Source organism: Polistes dominula, unplaced genomic scaffold (genome assembly GCF_049000335.1).
Source record: "Polistes dominula isolate Pdom_NZ unplaced genomic scaffold, Pdom_raw_medaka contig_16, whole genome shotgun sequence".
Classification (NCBI taxonomy): Eukaryota; Metazoa; Arthropoda; class Insecta; order Hymenoptera; family Vespidae; genus Polistes; species Polistes dominula.
In genome coordinates this window covers 5,711,629-5,730,186 of record NW_028301040.1, presented here as the reverse complement: position 1 = coordinate 5,730,186, position 18,558 = coordinate 5,711,629, and the positions used below count along the sequence as shown (strand labels likewise).

Genomic DNA, 18,558 nt, shown 5'->3' with positions numbered 1-18,558 from the left:
GTTATTTATGGGTAATGAGAGATTCTCGTATAAACTAATTAAGTATTTATATATATATATATATATAAATTATGTTAGAGAAAAATATATGTTGCTAAAATTTAAAATGATTTTCGAAGTTTAGAGTAAAGTTGTGTATCAGTAAACGTGACTAAAGTAGTACGTATGATAAAAAAAAATTATTACTTTCCTAACAACAATAATAGATTAATACTATTACTACTAAAAATATAATAATAATATAATAACATAATATATAAAAAATATATTTTATATATATTATAATTATTATATATTTATAATTATTTTATATATATATAATTATGTATTATATATATATATATATATATATATATATTTTATATATAATTAATTTATATATAAAATATATAAATTATATAATGCAATATATAATGCAATAAAATGCAATATTAAAATAATAAACCCGTATTTTTTTTTTTAATTTTGACTTAAACCACTTTCATAATTATGAACCCATATAATGTCACAAATTAATATTAAATGACAAAATACATATCTATTAATAATAAATGGAATTCTAAGAAGACATAAAAAAAATATCAATGAAAATGTGTTGTTAAAACATTGAAAATCCGTTCTCACGGAACAATAGGATACTTAAAGCAACGTGACTTGGAATTGTATCTAGCTATGGTAGAAACATAAGGTTGGTGAGGTTAAGGTCTAGGGTAATCCGTTGATAGGAGAAGGAAGGAAGGAATCTGGAGTCGAGTTTTAGCACGACGAGCCAAGACTTATAATAGATTCACATGGCGTAGTGCCAACAAACGAGGCGCCGTTGCCACCGATGACCAATAAATAACAGAAAATCGCCCCAGAGATATTCGGACTTATTTATGAGCTAATCCCCGCCCCCTCTCTCTTCTACTACTCTTCCCCTTTTTAATTCTTTCCCTATCGTGTGTTTGGGTTTTCCGGTGCAACGATGGGCAAAAAATTCACTTTTTTTTCTTTCTATTATTTTCAAAAGGGTAACCAAGGGACGCGGATTAAAAGAAGTATTATATTTTTATTTATTCTAATATTTATATGCATGTGTGTGACAGATATACGGTGACACAGTGACGAAAAAGAATTTATTTTTTCATTGTATTTATTCTTATAAGTTAGAAGTAATTAAAAATACTTGATTTTATTATATTAAGAAAAACAATACTCTTCTAAAATTTATATATTTAAATTAATTACAATATCTTCTGTATAACAATCAGAGTTTATATTAATTTTGGATACATATATATTTTATTTAAAATACATCACTTTTGATTTGAATGTACAAACATCGTATTAGAAAAGTAGCTTCGAATTTCTATTTAAATTTCTCGAGTTAGTATATATCTATGTATATACATACTATGGTAATTTCTCTGTACTCGTAAGAAAAACAATTTGAAAAGTGGTAAGCACTCTCCTAGCTATAGCTGCTAGGTAGGCTATCTAGTGTTCGATTCGAATTGGTCATCGAATTGTAGGTATAGGTACTAGAAATACGCTCGAATAACGTAGCAAAACACGAAAGTTCGATCGACGTTGAACACTTGAAGAGTACTCCTACCGTAAAGTTATATATTATAGTAATTGCTTTATCGCGTTTAAATCAACGTATTCGAATATGCAAGTTGGTTGGGAAAAGGGACATTAGCATGCAATTTAATCGGTTTACACGAATTCATTTGTCCTCTCGATGTCGTGATTGCAACGAAAATGACCTTTACGTGAGGATACAATGCACAGTCGTTGCCATTTCATTTCACGCCTAATTCTATTTCATGTCTAATGATCACATAGACTATTCAAATAATGATAATAATAATAATGTATTCGTTAATTAAATGTATTATGTTTAATTACCGTAATGCATTAACTAATTGCGATACATTTTATTCTATATAATTAAATTTTAGAAAATATATATTTAATATAATAAAAATAATAAAAATATAATACATAAAATATTTTTTTTAAATAACATTATTACTCATTAGTATAAATAATATTTCTATATTTAATTTAAATTATTATTCGCATAATTTTAATATTATCTTTAAAAATACGATGCATTCCCAAAAAATTGCAAAGATGATATCAACTTTTCAATATGTGTTTGTTCACGATATAACAATATTATATATTATTATTAAGTATTATTTTATATTATTATTATTTTTATTATTATTAATAATATTTTATGTAAAAATAATATAATATGCATTATTTAACACTTTGATCTTAAATAAATCAGTGATTTGTGTTTTATATCATTGGATAAATCGTATAGTTCGAAAGAATCGGAGGGGTCCTTCTGTACGGTTAATTGCCGTTAATGGGTTAGGGTCTATGTATACAATAGTAGTTGGATATTGGACGGCGCCAGACAATTAACTTGAATAAATTCGAAGAAGTTCGTTTGGACCACCACGCGAAAGAGAGATGGAGGAAAGAGAGAGAAAAAAGGAGGGATTGAGAAGGGGGGTTGAATACGGACGAGTGAACTTTAATTGCTTGCTTGGCTACATAATAAATGACATCGCAGACACCGTGCCAAGTCGGAAGAAAAATTACTTCGACCTCGGTCACACCACGATTTTCTCTCATTCCTATCCGTAACCCTTCCTCCCCCTTCACTCGCCGATTTTCAATTGAACCCCCCGTCGACTCTTACTTCAACTCTCACGAAAATCATCGGATTTCTTTCTTTTCGTTTTAATATTATCCCAGTAAGCACCGGTTACTGGTTCGGATATTAAAAATCTTTCCAAAGTAAAAAAGATTTCACCTTATTGATTTTACCTAACGACTTCGATAGCGTAATTACTTTCACGTGGAATATTATTACCATGAATAAAGGTACGCCTTTTGATTTTTCATTTTGTGATTATATTAGAAAGAAAAGGAGAGAATGAGGAAAGATGACAAAAAAGGGGGATGATAGAAAAGAAAATTGTTGCTTTTAGAGATAATGAAATACGTATTAAAAAGAACGAATGAGATAAGATGAATGCTTTTAATTGAATACACGAAGAAAGATTTCTTATTCTTATTCTTATTCTTATTCTTATTCTTATTCTTATTTCTTTCTCGATATCGTTACAAAGTAATAAAGTAAGTATTTGTTCTCTCCAATTGATATTACTTTATTAAATTAATCCCTCTATTCACATTCATTCAAGGGATAAAGGAACGATTAAAAATATCTACCCAGACATATATATATATATATATATATATATAAGTGTTTCATTTAATTATCTGGGTCGTGTATGTGATTTTTTTTTCTTATTAATTCTTTCAAACGATTCACGATTATTCGATATTGCATTAAATTATTTTATTTAAATGAAACAAATTTTGTATTCGTTTTCTAATCTAATTTGTTATTTGTTTTGTCTACTTTTTAGAAAATATGTGTCTTCCAAAAGTGTCTTGAGGATCTCTCGTCCCGCATGACAGCAGCCGAGGCAATCCAAAGTGGTTGGCAAAATCCAAACGACGCCAACGAGGCGTCGGAAATGCTTGAACAGTTGCAAAAGTTTGGTGAACGATTGGTACCCATTCAAAGGAACATAGAAGACACGAATGATCAAGCAAGTGTCTTTGCATCTAGCAGCGTCATCGTTTCTCACGCTCTTTTGGCTAAACTAGAAGATCTCAATAGCAGGTATTTTGTCTTTTTTTTTTTTTTTTTTTTTATTAATATCTCCATTTTAAAACACAAAGCAAATCGTAACTTATAATTAATCCTTTTACTTAAGATAATTTTGAAAGTACAATTCCTATTGCCAAAATAAAAAATAATAAACAATAAATGACTCGATATGAGAGAAATGATATTAATAATTATTTATTTATATAATTAATTATTTATATTTTTGTATTCTTTTTAGATGGAAGGTGCTGCAAGTGGCGGTTGATGAGCGTTACAAGTTGCTAAGCGGATTTGGAAAGGATGGCAGCACTCCGGGTAGTCAGGCTTTCCTCGCGAGCAGCGTAGAATTACCATGGGAGAGAGCCCTTACACCCGCCAAAGTGCCTTACTATATCAAGTAATCAACATTTCTTATCTTACTTTATATTCCCTTTAACCCTATAACCAGGTCTCTTTTATTTACTCTTAAAAATCGTGCCCCTTAACACACTGTGTAGAAAGAAATTCCCCTAACAAGTTATGACTAAGAATTTTTCCTAATTTTTTTGCAAAACATAATATAAATTTATTTTTTTTCTTCATATATATTACAATTTAAGTCTAGTAAAATATAATTATCAAGTTAATTGCGTAAAATGTGTAAATATGCAATAGTTAAAGCAAACGAGTAACCTGTTTTATGCAATAATACTTTAAATAATAATATTTTAAATAATAATATTTGATCAATTTTTAAACAAATCTTAGAAATATTTAAATATTGGTTATCAAATGATAAATATAATTTATTTTAAATTGTATATACTTCAAAGAAACTTGATCAAACAATTTTCTTCAAACCTACTACGTTTAATCCCTTAAACAAAATGTTCTTAATAAGAAATCTATAAATTTAACATTATAAAAAAATGACATTTGATTTTATTACAGCCACCAACTAGAAACAACGCATTGGGATCATCCGAAAATGATTGAATTAATGTCCTCGCTAGCGGATTTGAACGAGGTTCGCTTTTCGGCTTATAGAACAGCGATGAAATTGCGCACCGTGCAGAAACGATTGTGCTGTGAGTATATATATATATATATATTTCTTGATAAACGTCGATCAAGCGTACCTGTGCTTTTCACGTCGTCAACTGATTATTATGCTTCTATCTTGTTCCACAGTGGATTTGTTGAGTCTATCAACCGCATTGGAACAATTCGATTCACACGGTCTCCGTGCCCAGAACGATAAACTGATAGACATTCCTGATATGGTGACCGTTTTGACGTCTCTCTATGAGATCATAGCTGCGGACAATCCAACTCAAGTATCTGTACCATTGTGTATCGATCTGGCAATCAATTGGCTCCTTAATGTATACGACAGGTAAACTGCTGCTACTCAAACATATACAAAAGTCAATTTAATAATTTGCACATAGTTCGTCTAACTCTATCTATTTTCATCATTTATTTGTCAAAAAAGGAAACAATAATTTTAATAAATAAATTAAAAGTTAAATAAATAATTTTAACATAGGATTGATCAAAATCTATAACTTAGCTTATTGCAATTTTACTAAAGAATTATATTTTACATAAACAAAAAATGTATTTAATGTATTGTAAAGATCTTCAAATCTAAAAAATTTTTAAATATCATTTTTTTAATCTTTCAGTCAACGTACCGGTCAAATTCGTGTGCTTTCCTTCAAAGTTGGTTTGGTGCTACTTTGCAAGGGTCACCTGGAAGAAAAATATAGATGTGAGTAACTTCCGTATTAAAATTTTGTTCGGCTGTTCGATACTGTTCACAAAAAAACAAAATCTCATTAAAATCATTCGCAGATCTATTTCGACTGATAGCCGATCCAAATCGATTGGTCGATCAACGAAAATTGGGATTGCTGTTGCACGATTGTATACAAGTACCAAGACAATTGGGTGAGGTGGCAGCATTTGGAGGATCCAATATCGAGCCAAGTGTTCGTAGTTGTTTCGAGAAAGCAGGAAAGGACAAGAACGAGATCGAAGCTGTACACTTTCTTAGTTGGCTTCAACAAGAACCGCAAAGTATGGTATGGTTGCCTGTACTTCATCGACTCTCTGCAGCCGAGAGTGCAAAGCATCAAGCTAAATGCAACATCTGTAAAGAATATCCAATCATTGGTTTCAGGTAACTTTCCTATCCCATTTATTTTATACATTTTATAAGCTTTAAATAAATTCTAACTAATACTCTAATTATTATTTTGTTTATTACAGATACCGATGTTTAAAGTGTTTCAATTTTGACATGTGCCAGAATTGCTTTTTCTCTGGTAGAAAAGCTAAGAATCATAAATTGACTCACCCGATGCAAGAATATTGCACAGCTGTGAGTATATTTACGAATTATATTAACTTAATTAAAATATATACATTTACAAATGATTATTATTTTTTTTTTTGTTAAACAGACAACATCGGGAGAGGACGTGCGAGATTTCACAAGAGCATTGCGTAACAAATTCAAATCGAAACGATATTTCAAGAAACATCCCAGGGTTGGTTATTTACCCGTTCAAACTGTGTTGGAGGGTGACGCATTGGAGAGTCCAGCACCTTCACCACAACATAGCTCACTCAGTCAAGATATGCATTCTCGTTTAGAAATGTATGCGTCTAGATTAGCCGAAGTTGAATTGTCACGTACACGAAGCAACTCAACTCCTGATAGTGACGATGAACATCAACTGATAGCCCATTATTGTCAGAGTCTGAACGGTGGTGACAATGTAAACGTCCCTAAAAGTCCTGTTCAAGTTATGGCTGCTATCGATGCTGAACAAAGAGAAGAACTTGAAGCAATGATACATATACTCGAGGAAGAAAATGCTAACTTGCAAGCTGAATACGAAAGGTTACGTTCGAAACAGACGCCAGGATCAACTCCGGAAGATGGTCATGGCACGAGACAACCCGATGCCGATATGATTCACGAAGCTAAAATGTTGAGGCAGCACAAAGGAAGGTTGGAAGCCCGCATGCAAATACTAGAAGATCACAATCGTCAGTTGGAAGCACAATTGCAGAGACTCAGACAATTATTGGATGAGGTAAACTTTAAAAATTCTATTTATATAATAAATAAATAATATTATTATTTGAAATATTCCTTAATTAACTATTATATTTAATTTAACAGCCGAATGCTTCCTCACCGTCAAAAACAGGAACATTACAAATACGAAGTGTAACAGCATCTCAATTAGCTACCGATTCGCCAGGAAAAATAAATGGCCATTACCATGATTCTCCAGGTATTTTCATGTGATGATTTCATTAGTATTTATTGCATATTATCATTTAAACATGTTAATTCTTTTAAACGCTCATTTCCAAAATTTCGATGGTTATTAACACTGGGATACATTGTAACTGAACTATTCAATAACTAACACTTCTTATCGTTTATACGGTTAGCAGTAAATCAATATCAAGCAATATGTGGAACCTAATATAATGTGTTGTGTCGATATTAAAAAAAAAAAAATAATGACACGTATGCTCTCATACATATACACCAAATCATCTAACGACCAAGACATTTCTTAAGTTTCTGCTTATCGCCATTGGGTGTATATATGATGGTATAGGTGGTGGAGGCTCGAACGAGGGCAGAGTGGGCAGCTTAGAGAGACCACCACCCCCGCCGCATTCTCACAGTAATCTCTTGAACATGGCAGGTTCGTTCTAAATTTCTCCTCATCTTCATTTTCATTTTCTTCTTCTCTCTTTATTGCGTTTAGGTACGATCAAAAAACAAAAATATATTAATCCGAAAAAGCTTTGCTTTTCAATCGATACTTTGACCATTTATCAATCACATATTTATTCATGTATAAACAATTTGTCCTGTAATTGGTAATTCAAATCAAACCTGTTGATGATTGTCTAATTTTGTCTAAATTTGCTTTTTTCTTAAAAATAAAGTGTGTCTTATACCAACCAATTTATATTCTATATTTTTGATTTAACTTTTCGTGCAGAGTCATCGTTTGTTTGTTTTGTATCACCAATTACAGGATACCACCCTGAATATTTAAATGTCTACTAATTTTCGTATTTACATTTGTTTCAATATTAAATATAATATATATGAATAAACACCTTTGCTTATCTGGTCAAGTTTCGATAAATATTTAATTAATAATTTAGCGATCGATAATTGCGCATCGCTTGGTTCATTTTAAATTCAGCATGATATATATTAATTAAGCTTTACTGCTTTCACGCTACAGGCTGGATGTAAGGTAAGGGATATTGTAATTATTTCTTTTAATATATATATATTTAATATTATTAAATTATGATATGATATTTTAATAACAATTTGAAATACATTTCGTCCAATCTCTTTTACAAATCATATATTTGTTATATATAACATAATATATAAATAATATTATTATTATTATCATCTTTTATTTTAACGTTGAAATTAACCATAATTAATTAACATATTGCCCTAAAAACTTCTTTAATGTCAAAAACAATAACACAATATCGTCCCATTTGTTTTTTTTACACGCATGTGTTGTTGTACCTAAAATAAAATTATATAAAGTATAATATGTGTACTAATTTGATAATTTGTTTTAAAGGTGACCTTGGAAAAGCTGTAGGCGAATTAGTAGCAGTGATGACCAGCGAAGATTCATCCAAGTCAAATGGTCAGAGTGCACAACCGCCGGCATTCAAGGAACGCGAAGGATGAATGAGACGACTCTTTAGTGCTATAACTTTATTTTCATCATTGGTATCCAGAAATACTGAATGAAAATAAACGAAAAAAAAAATAAGAAAAAGAAGACATTAGTATAAAAAATAAAAAAAAAATTCGCTGATACATATTATCGGCTTTTCCAATATCAAGAAACGAAAAAAGAAAAAGAAAAAAAAAAAGAAAAAAACAAACGTAATCTTATTCTACTGAAAATGATCAATATCGTCAAACTTTTTTGGCTCTAATATGCATATCACAAAAGACAAGAGCATATGGTATATAAATATATATATATATATATATATATATATATATATATATATATATATATATATATATATAAATGATATATCGTGCAAATGATAATGAAACAGGAGTGACTCGCCATAGTGATTTTTTGTATTTTATAAGTTTTTTGATATATACCGTTGTATAGCTGAATTTTGTGAATAAAGACTACCAATAATGGGTTCTTTGACTTTGGCGATGATCTCCTGATAAGAATTAAAAAAAACAAAAAATATCATATGAAACTTTAAAAACTACACATACATATTGATACGTCATATCATGAAAAAATAAAAAATTACAAAAATTACAAAAAAAAAAATGAATAAAAAACGAACGAGCGAATGAATATGCGAAGGGTGGTTGGGTGAAGGGAAAGGGAAAGGGAAGGGTTAAGACTGGGGGAAGAAAAAGAAATGAAAAAATAAATCGTTATATGCTTACTAGCTGAACTTATTACACGAAAAAAAAAAGAGAAAAATAATATGAATTATGATAAGTAACACACATACACACAAACACACACACACACACACACACATATATGATTATAATTAAAAAAAAATTATGAAGGAATAAAAAAGAGAAACAAGATAAATAATTATAAATAACTATATACGCAGGAAAACGAGTAAACATCACACATATGAAAAAATATCATACAATGCATGCGAAAAAAAGTAAAGTAAAGTAAAGTAAAGTAAAATAAAATAAAATAAAATAAAATAAAATAAAAAAATAATAATGTATCAAATTGCATATTCTATAAATCGTAGGCTATATTAAAAAAAAAAAAATACATACCCATTCTGTTCACTGCCACGGGCTCTTCCTCGACAACATTGACAGAAATGACGAATATACACGTTTTACACGTCGTGATTTTTTGAAGGTTTTGAAGAGTAGAAAGAATTATGCGTTAGAAATGAGTTAGATACTTCAATGTATCTAATTGAATTGAATTGCGATGGTCATTTATGTACACATGAAATAAATACATGCATACATCTATGTATACACATGTAAAACAAGAAAAAAAGAAAAAAATTCACGCACATATACTCTACTACAGATACACATTTAACATATAAACAAGTTGAGCAAATTTTCTATTCGATAATAAGAAAATAAGAAAAAGGAACAGAAAGAGAGAAAGAGAGAAAGAGAAAGAGACAGAGAGAGAGAGAGACAGAGAGACACACATGCTGCATTGTAACTTTTGGAATTAATTTGTTGACATCCAATTTGATCCATCAGTTTTCCTATTTTTTAAAAACGAACACCGATAGCAAAATGGTCTCTTATTTAAGCACGCCGAATGTTACATATATATTTAAGAGTATATTGATAAGTATCTAATTTACAAACTGACATCATCTCGTAGAAATCGTATTCTGATATGTAATAAAAAGTTGTCTAGAAAATAAATCTGTCGTGTTTTCGAAATATAGACAAATAAGTACGTCCTTATTATTCATTATTATTATTCAATAATTTTTTTTTCATTACTCTCTCTTTATATATTTAATGAAATATCCTGTGTACTCTTTTATTTTATTATATAATTATTATAAAAATAATGAGGTAGTCGTAATTGTAATTATTGGATTGGTTTATTTCTTTAATTTTTTTAATAAACAAGGAATTAATATTACATAAAATAATAACAACAACAAAAAAAGAGAACTTTTGAACGAACGTTTGCGTTCCAACATATTAAAAAAAAAAGAAAAAACAAGTCGAGAAAATATCGGACAAGAAAGAGAGAGAGATAGATAGAGAGATTTCGAAAGTGCAGCTGCATTAAAAAGAACACAAGTTTGTTGGTGCGTGTCTTCCAGTTTCCGTGTCCGGACAAGTGTCCTCAAAGTGTCCACTAAATATCCGCGAATCATTAAAATCACGAAGAAAATTAAGATTATTATCTCAATGATCATCTAACTTTTTGTTTCTATAGATAAAAATAATGTTCTCTTGTTTCTTTTTCTTTTTTTTTTTTTGATTGATCCTACCTTTTAAATTTATGATTCCTAATAATGGTGGCAGTACAATAAACCAACCACCATCCGGGTAGCAAGAACCATTGGTCTCTACCATAAGCGGGCACAAATGAACGACTATTAAAAAAAACTATGGGTTCCTTTTTGTCTTCATTATTTGTTTTCTCAAACTTTCGGATACGTCTTATCTATTATCTTTAATCTGTGGATAGATACACCTGGGATTTTCTTTCACACGGTACTTTTTTTTTAACAAATAAAAGTTTTTTGATTAATTTTCTTACCTTACTTTATCATTTAATATTTGTTTAATAAAATATTGTGACTTGATACTGTTTTATAATTGAAATTGTTTCAAAGTTTGTTGATTTAATGTAAATTTGATACTTCGTAGAATTATTTTGTTTGTTAATAGATTCCTAAGTGTATATAAAATAATTTAAATTGTTTCGGTTTAACATAAATTTGATATTTCGTTGCAACATAATTTTTTGGGTTTGTTAATAAATTCCTAGGTGTATGTAAAAGAAATCATTTAACAAACGTCATCAACATATCAGGTAATCTATCATTTTCCTTTAGCATAGTACTTGCGTGAACAAAATGCTATTAATTAACAAACAAAAAATATAATAAATGAATCTAAAATAAAACTTTCATATAAAAAAAAATATTTAAAAAAAATAAAAAATGAGAACATTGCGCAACTTTGATTCTCCGATTTAGATAATAAATGATAATGAATATGAATTTCGGATAAGGAAGTTGATTTAAAGGTAGTACCACGAATTATTTCAAATTTATCCGCATTTATATATACATATATATACTCACGAAGGACGTTATCGCAAGAAATCGATCAGCTGCGGCCGACATACCACTACCAACCACATGTTGGACCAATATATTTGGAGAAATCGAATCTGTCTTCCGTGAGTAGAGTATCGATACGACGAAAACTCAGTTCAGGTACTACTTCATCACGAGCCAACAAATATCATCCACCTGCTGATACCAACACGAACATTTATTTCTACACGACACCTACTTTTATATTACCAAATTCGATCATTATTTTATTTCTTACTCTCTTTCATTTCTTTCTTTCTTTATTTCCCCCACCTTCACCCTCAATCATTGCCTATGTACACACGTTCCTAAATACACACGTGCTAAACATTTGCGCACGTGTTTAACCCACACATGTCTGAAAAAAAGTTTGGCAAGTTTCTTAGTAAATTATTTATTATATATATATATATACACTATTATTTTTATATTATATTTATTATATTAATTATTTATTATCATACACTTGACTTAGTTTGAGAATGAACATCGAAAGAGCCCCCTTCGTTGCCATGAAAAAAACTTCAGTCATCGTACCGATTTTTCAAACGATTGGTTTTAGTATGAAACATTTATTTTAGTATGAAATACCGAAAACGATAGCCATAGATAGACACCAAAATCGTTGGATATTTGTCGATGGAAAGGTACCCACACCCTTTATAAAATAAGTAAATATAATATATCCTTTCTTGGAATCTCAGGTTTTCTTTATCATTGGTCAACACGACTAAAGATTTTCCGTTGCAATTTATTACCTTTAGATGTTCCGACAAAAAACGAAAGAACCATAAGGATCCCGTTTTTTTTTTTTTTATTATTATCGAGTGGTGTCAATTTTTTAAAATGAAAATTTGTTTAGGTAATTTTGGAACTTTATCTAACAAAAAATCCATAACCAAATTTAAATGTAAAAAATATATAATATTTTATATAAATATAAAATAAAAGAAATAAAATATACGTTTCAACGAGATAAATAAAGGAGAAAGAGATAAATATATTAATAACATTTAGAAAATGTGATGAGTAAAGTATACAGTGTACTTTTTATTAAGGTTTAGGGAATTAGTTGCTAAAGAAAAATTCCTGATCGTTGTTGACAAATGGTAAAAGATATCTGAGATTTACAGAAAGATTTACAGATACCTAAATCTCACAAAAATAATATATTATATTTACTTAGGTTAATTTACGACAGGGGTAAGTTTCCTTCTATAAACATCCAACGAATTTGGTGTCCATCTATGGTTATCGCATTCAACATTCCATTGTGATTATTAATATTTGAAAAAGGATAGTTTTCGTTAGCTACCTCCACCCCAAGGTCATACCAGTGCTCTATACATGCTAAAAATATTATAAAAAATAAATCCTACAATTAGCTTACTCCCAATACTCTGCATTTTCTTGATGACTGGTTTTTTCGAAGTGTTTTCACTTCTACCGTGTGTCATCTGCACATATCTGCTTTTTTGTTGTTTTCTTTAAAATATATAAATAAAATATAAGCTTTCTATACAAGGAAAATAATTCTCATTAATTTTTTGTATTTAATATTTGATCGATATAAAAAAAAGCACCCAATCCCATAAGAATTTTGCCACTGGTTGGTTGGTTGCAACTTTAACGATATAAAAATACAAATTGAAGTTCGATTTCGCATACAGTTAAACACATATCTACATTATTTTTTGATGGTTCATTCGATATGCTAATCCCAGCACATTCGGTGTCTTTTATATTTCGATATTTCCAGTCCATATTCACACGCATAACACACTCGTATTTGAATACATTCGCATAGGGACACATATAAATGAACACAAAGTTGAATACGCATAAGGTTACGTTTATTTCTTTTACTACACCCGTTTTTTATATATAAGAAGATCGAGATCGAGATCAAGATCTGGCACGAATGTGTCGGAAGTTCGATTATCCCATTGGTGAACTCGAGCGTGATAAATTTCAAATTGACTCACGTTTGTCGCACGAGATTACAATTTGTTCCCTTTTTTAGGTTTTTTTTTAGTTTTACTTTTACTCGAGATTTCGCAACACAATAAATTAACAAATAATTATTATTACGTTTTAATCGATGATATACAAATTAATTGTTTGCATTCTAATTGCATTCTAATTGCATTCCTAATTTTTATTATTTCAATATATATTATATGCATTCATATATTTTATAGGGATATGTTTAAATTAATATTAAATACTATATATATATATTTTTTAATATTATAAAATATTATATAAATTAATTTTTATTTAAAATTATATTATATATATATATTATTATATTTTATATATTTTATATTATTTTATTATTATTATATTATATATTATTATATTTATTATTATTACATATTATTATATAATATTTTATATTTATTATTATTTATATAAAATTAATTTTAATAAAATATTAAAATAAATATATAAAATATATAAAATTTGGTTAAGTATATTTACAAAGAAAATAATTTAATCCACGCACATAATTACACCTTTGAAAGAATTAATTATTATATAAAATAATAGATGACGGGTAAATATAATAGTTGAGTTTTTTTTTAAGTTAAAATTCTAATACTAAAAAAAATCTCAAAAAATGACAAAGCACAATATATTTAAATGGAACAAATCGATGTAACACAATAAATGTGGGTGAAGTTGAATATATTATTCAAGTGCATCAACTTCCAAGAAACTTTAACTTCCCAATTAAGCTTCGTAACGAAAGCATATCCCTGCATTGCAAATGGGTCTACATTACTTGGCACATTTCGTGTTGCAAAAACGTCGCGGGCCCGTTGTAATTAAAGACGCATGCACGAAATACGCGCCGACTACAATTTAGGTTTGTAAACGTAACGGCACGCGACCTATCTCTGTCTCTTTTTCTCTCGCACGCACGAGCAAACATACCCACAAATACACACACACACTCATACACAAATACTTTCGAAATACGAGATATAAACCAAAAGTAAGTAAGTAAGTAAGTAAGTAAGTACTTAAAACATGAATTCGAAAGAATTACGTATGTCGGTGTTATTTATGTGTTCGTAATTGTATACGTGAATGTGACTCTCTTTTCTTGTTTTTTTTTTTTTTTTATAAACTTTTTCTTTTAGTTTCACTCGATGTCTCTGCCTTACTGAAAGTACCGCTTCTCTTACAGAATTATTTTCATTCGTCTCCGATGTTCATCGACACCTTTAAAAAGAACATCGGTTTACCGAATTAACCAAGGTGGTTACTTAGTAAGAAAAACTTAATGCTCGATAATTAACTCAAGTATAACATCGATGGATATTTTAAAACTCATCGTCAGGTTATAAAATAAACGAAAGATCTTAAAACCCATTCCTTTAATCAAATCTTGACAAATTTGATATTGTTCCTTCTATCAATGATAATAAAAAATAAAAAAAATATATAATATTATAATTTAAAAAAAAAATATAAATTATTATATTCTACATTATTCCAATGCAATGAATATAAAACAAATGAAAAATCTTTTTATTTCAACTAAACAAAATAAATTGTAAACAAATTTTATTGTCGTTAAATTTCAAGTAAAACATTGCACTTTACGTACAATTAGTATTAAAACTATGTTACAATACGATAAATCATAATGAAATAAAGTGTAGCTAAATGAAGAACTCTCAAAGTTGTTGTTGCACCTGTTTTGATTCTTTTCTCAAAGGTCTTCTCTCACATAATAGCCTGTCGTTTCGTACTCGTACGGGCGTTTTCTTCTCTCGTTTGTGTTTGAGCGTTGTAAAACCTTAAAAGACAGAGTGAGAGATTGCTCATTATGGGATGCAATCTGCACACACCTTACTCTCACAAGCAAATTTAATCTTACCTTTCGAACACTGACAAAATTAAGGACCCAATATTAGTCGGCGGCTCGTTAAGTTTGGTAACGTTGTTGGTGTATATATATATACACAGGTACCTAAGATTAATATCGTTATTTCAACGTGAAATAAAATAACGGACTCATCATTTTTTTTATTATTTTTTAAACTCATGTAGATACATGTGGTACATGACTACTGTGCATATTATTTTTCATTCGTTAATACTATTACTTTTTTTTTTTTAACGATGATATGATAATTCAGGCATACGTGTAAATTATATGAATTAAATGAAACCACGTGAATATTGACGAATTCTTATTTTTCTTTTTGTATTCTTTTTTTATCTTTTCTTCTTTTATTTCAGGAAGTAAAGTAAGATCGAAGAAAACAAGGGTAATCACGTTTCCGTGATACGTGATCGAGTGTTACAAGAAACGGCTGCCGTTTTCGAGTAAAATCCGAATAATACCTTTCCGAATCGGAAAAAGAAGAAGAAGAAGAAGGTGCAAGTACCTGAAAACAAAAAAGAAAAATTGAAAGATAAAGATGAGAGAATAAACGTAAAGAGATAAAAAGAAAGAAAGAAACAAGGAAGGAAGGAAGGATAACAAATAAAACAAAAAGAGGAAAAAAGATCGAAACGCGAATGCGGGCAAGGCGGCGAATACGAATGCACCATAAGAAGAGACTTCTACTCTGCTCCTGGAAGTTGTTCGAGCGCAGGTGGCCCTTTTCCATAACCACCTGTATCGTCTGTCTTTCTTCTCGTACACTTTTCCGTTTGTACCCTTGTTGTAGATCGACGATCTGCGGGTAGAACCGACAACATTTCTTCCAATTTTACTTACAACCAAACAATCCTGATTCTTTTTCATTGAAACATCCTCAAAGTTTGATGTTTTGCGATCGAACGATCCAAGAATTTCGATACGTTTGACGAGTTATCGATCGTGCGAGGAAAATTGTCTTGTTCTTCACCAATATTTTTATTTTATAGTATTTTAAAAATTTGCAATAATTGGAACCTCATCATAATTGAAACCAAGCGTAGTTCTAAGATTTATCATAATGATGATTGTTTTTATCTTTAAACGATTATATTAAAATTTTGTATTAGAAATTTTTCTTATGTTTAACCTTATTCTAGGGAATACGTATTATATTTATTATATTCTAGGATTTATATATTTATATTATATAATATATTATATATATTTTTATATTTTATAATATATTATATTTATATTTTATATTTATATTATCTATATATTATTTATTATATTCTAGGATACGTATCATAATTATTGTACCCTCATGCTAAAATATTGCTAGTGTAAATTTTAAAATAGTTAAACTAGAGTACTTCAAACCACAGATCCTAAGATTATAGATTGCAAAGATACTTTAAGATATTTCAACTATATTATCCTAAAATATTGGTATCATCCTAAACACTTAATTTTAATCCTAAAATTTGTAAATCCTAAAATACTCAAACTGATGGAAATGGTTTAATTGTCAATGCTAAGATTTTTCATAAAAAAAAAGAAAAAAATATTTACAAAAAAAAATATGGTGGTAAGTTAGAAGTAATAAAACGTTTGATAAAATGGTAGCCATAACGCGTGTACTTACGCTTGGTGTGTAATTGCGTCAACGTACGAAGTTCCAATTATGGGGTACGCGAAGAAGGAAAGCAAAGTTTCCAATTATCTCGAACCGCGTCCGTCGCCTCTCTTTTTGCTCGTGTGCCTTCCCCTCGGGATAAAACTGACGCGGATCGTTCGTGCTCGTGCTTCACCTGGATCACAGATCGGAGAAACGATCGGTTTCGATGTTGGGCTCCCCGGAACAGATATCACAGAATTGCTTGCTTGTATCGTCTCTTCCTTCTTCTTACATACATCCATAGTGAAAGTCAAAATCATATTACCTTCGATTGACCTCGTATATCATCACTAAGGAAATTAATAGACTCCCTAGTTTCGAAATTTCAACTTTCTTTTATCCCACTCTCTCTCTCTCTCTTCTTCTTCTTCTTCTTCTTCTTCTTCTTCTTCTTTTTCTTGGGTTGAAAGTATAAATAGATTTGTGCGGGATTTTTTAACACCTACTAATAAGTTTATATTTTAATATTAATTATACTTATTTTATATTTATTTTATTTTTTTTTTTTTTATTAATTTATTTGTGCAAATTATTTTGTACATTTTGTATTTTATTTTTCCAACCCTTACTAATTATTATTTCTATTTTATTATCTTTTATTTATTTATCTAGCTTTGTTTCAGTTTAATTTTTAAAATAATTAATTAAATATTATTATCATATTTTTTCCTTTTAATTTTAAATTTACTTATTATATCTTAATATTTACAAAAATAAACGTTACAATAAACTAATACCATTATATAATAATAATAATAATAATAATAATAATAATAATAATAATAATAATAATAATAATAATAATATGATAATAAGTTGAATTTAATTATTTTTATCGGTTGACAATCCCTGACGTAGTAATCTCAGCAAGAAGATTAAATCGCATATCATGTATCATGAAACTCATTAATCACGCGGTACTCATATCATACCAACGTGATCGAAGATTCATCGGTATTCATTCTTTAAATCGAGTAGTTACGAATGAGAAAGAGAGAAAAAGATTTCCAGGAAGGAAAGGATGCACCACTCATCCCAACATGATGATGTGCACGCGTGCGCTCGCGCGTTATGAGCGCAGAATGGTCTCGACATACATAAACGCAGATCGATGACCAAAATGCCACCACCTGCCTTTCTCACCCAATTTAATTTGTCACCAAGCACACGCTCCTCTGAAAATGCACCGAATAAGATCGGAGATGAAGAAGAGGCGAAAGGCAAGGGGGTGGGAGGAGGAAGAAGAATAAATAAAAGAAGATGAAACGTAATTCGACTTTCTCCGTTTGTCTTTCCTTTGCTAAAGAGCAAAAAGTGTCGTTTTTTAACAAATATCTTTTTTTTTCTTAATTTTTTTGTCCCCCTTCCCTTCATCTTCTTATTTCTATCTCTCTTTATCTCTGTGGACATTTAATT

General features: G+C 29.4%; 1 protein-coding gene across 1 annotated transcript in view; it reads left to right on the top strand.

Annotated features, from left to right (window-relative positions):
* Nucleotides 1-9,471, top strand: part of LOC107066180 (dystrophin, isoforms A/C/F/G/H) — a 334,345-nt gene extending 324,874 nt beyond the window's left edge. Inside the window, exons 42-52 of the mRNA XM_015320544.2 lie at nt 3,441-3,700; nt 3,927-4,085; nt 4,619-4,755; nt 4,859-5,063; nt 5,356-5,441; nt 5,525-5,852; nt 5,942-6,053; nt 6,136-6,774; nt 6,864-6,978; nt 7,315-7,404; nt 8,323-9,471. Of these exons, the coding sequence (XP_015176030.1) occupies nt 3,441-3,700; nt 3,927-4,085; nt 4,619-4,755; nt 4,859-5,063; nt 5,356-5,441; nt 5,525-5,852; nt 5,942-6,053; nt 6,136-6,774; nt 6,864-6,978; nt 7,315-7,404; nt 8,323-8,435 (2,244 nt within the window). The 3' untranslated portion in view covers nt 8,436-9,471. The remainder of the gene's footprint in view (nt 1-3,440; nt 3,701-3,926; nt 4,086-4,618; nt 4,756-4,858; nt 5,064-5,355; nt 5,442-5,524; nt 5,853-5,941; nt 6,054-6,135; nt 6,775-6,863; nt 6,979-7,314; nt 7,405-8,322) is intronic.
* The last annotated feature ends 9,087 nt before the right edge of the window (nt 9,472-18,558 follow it).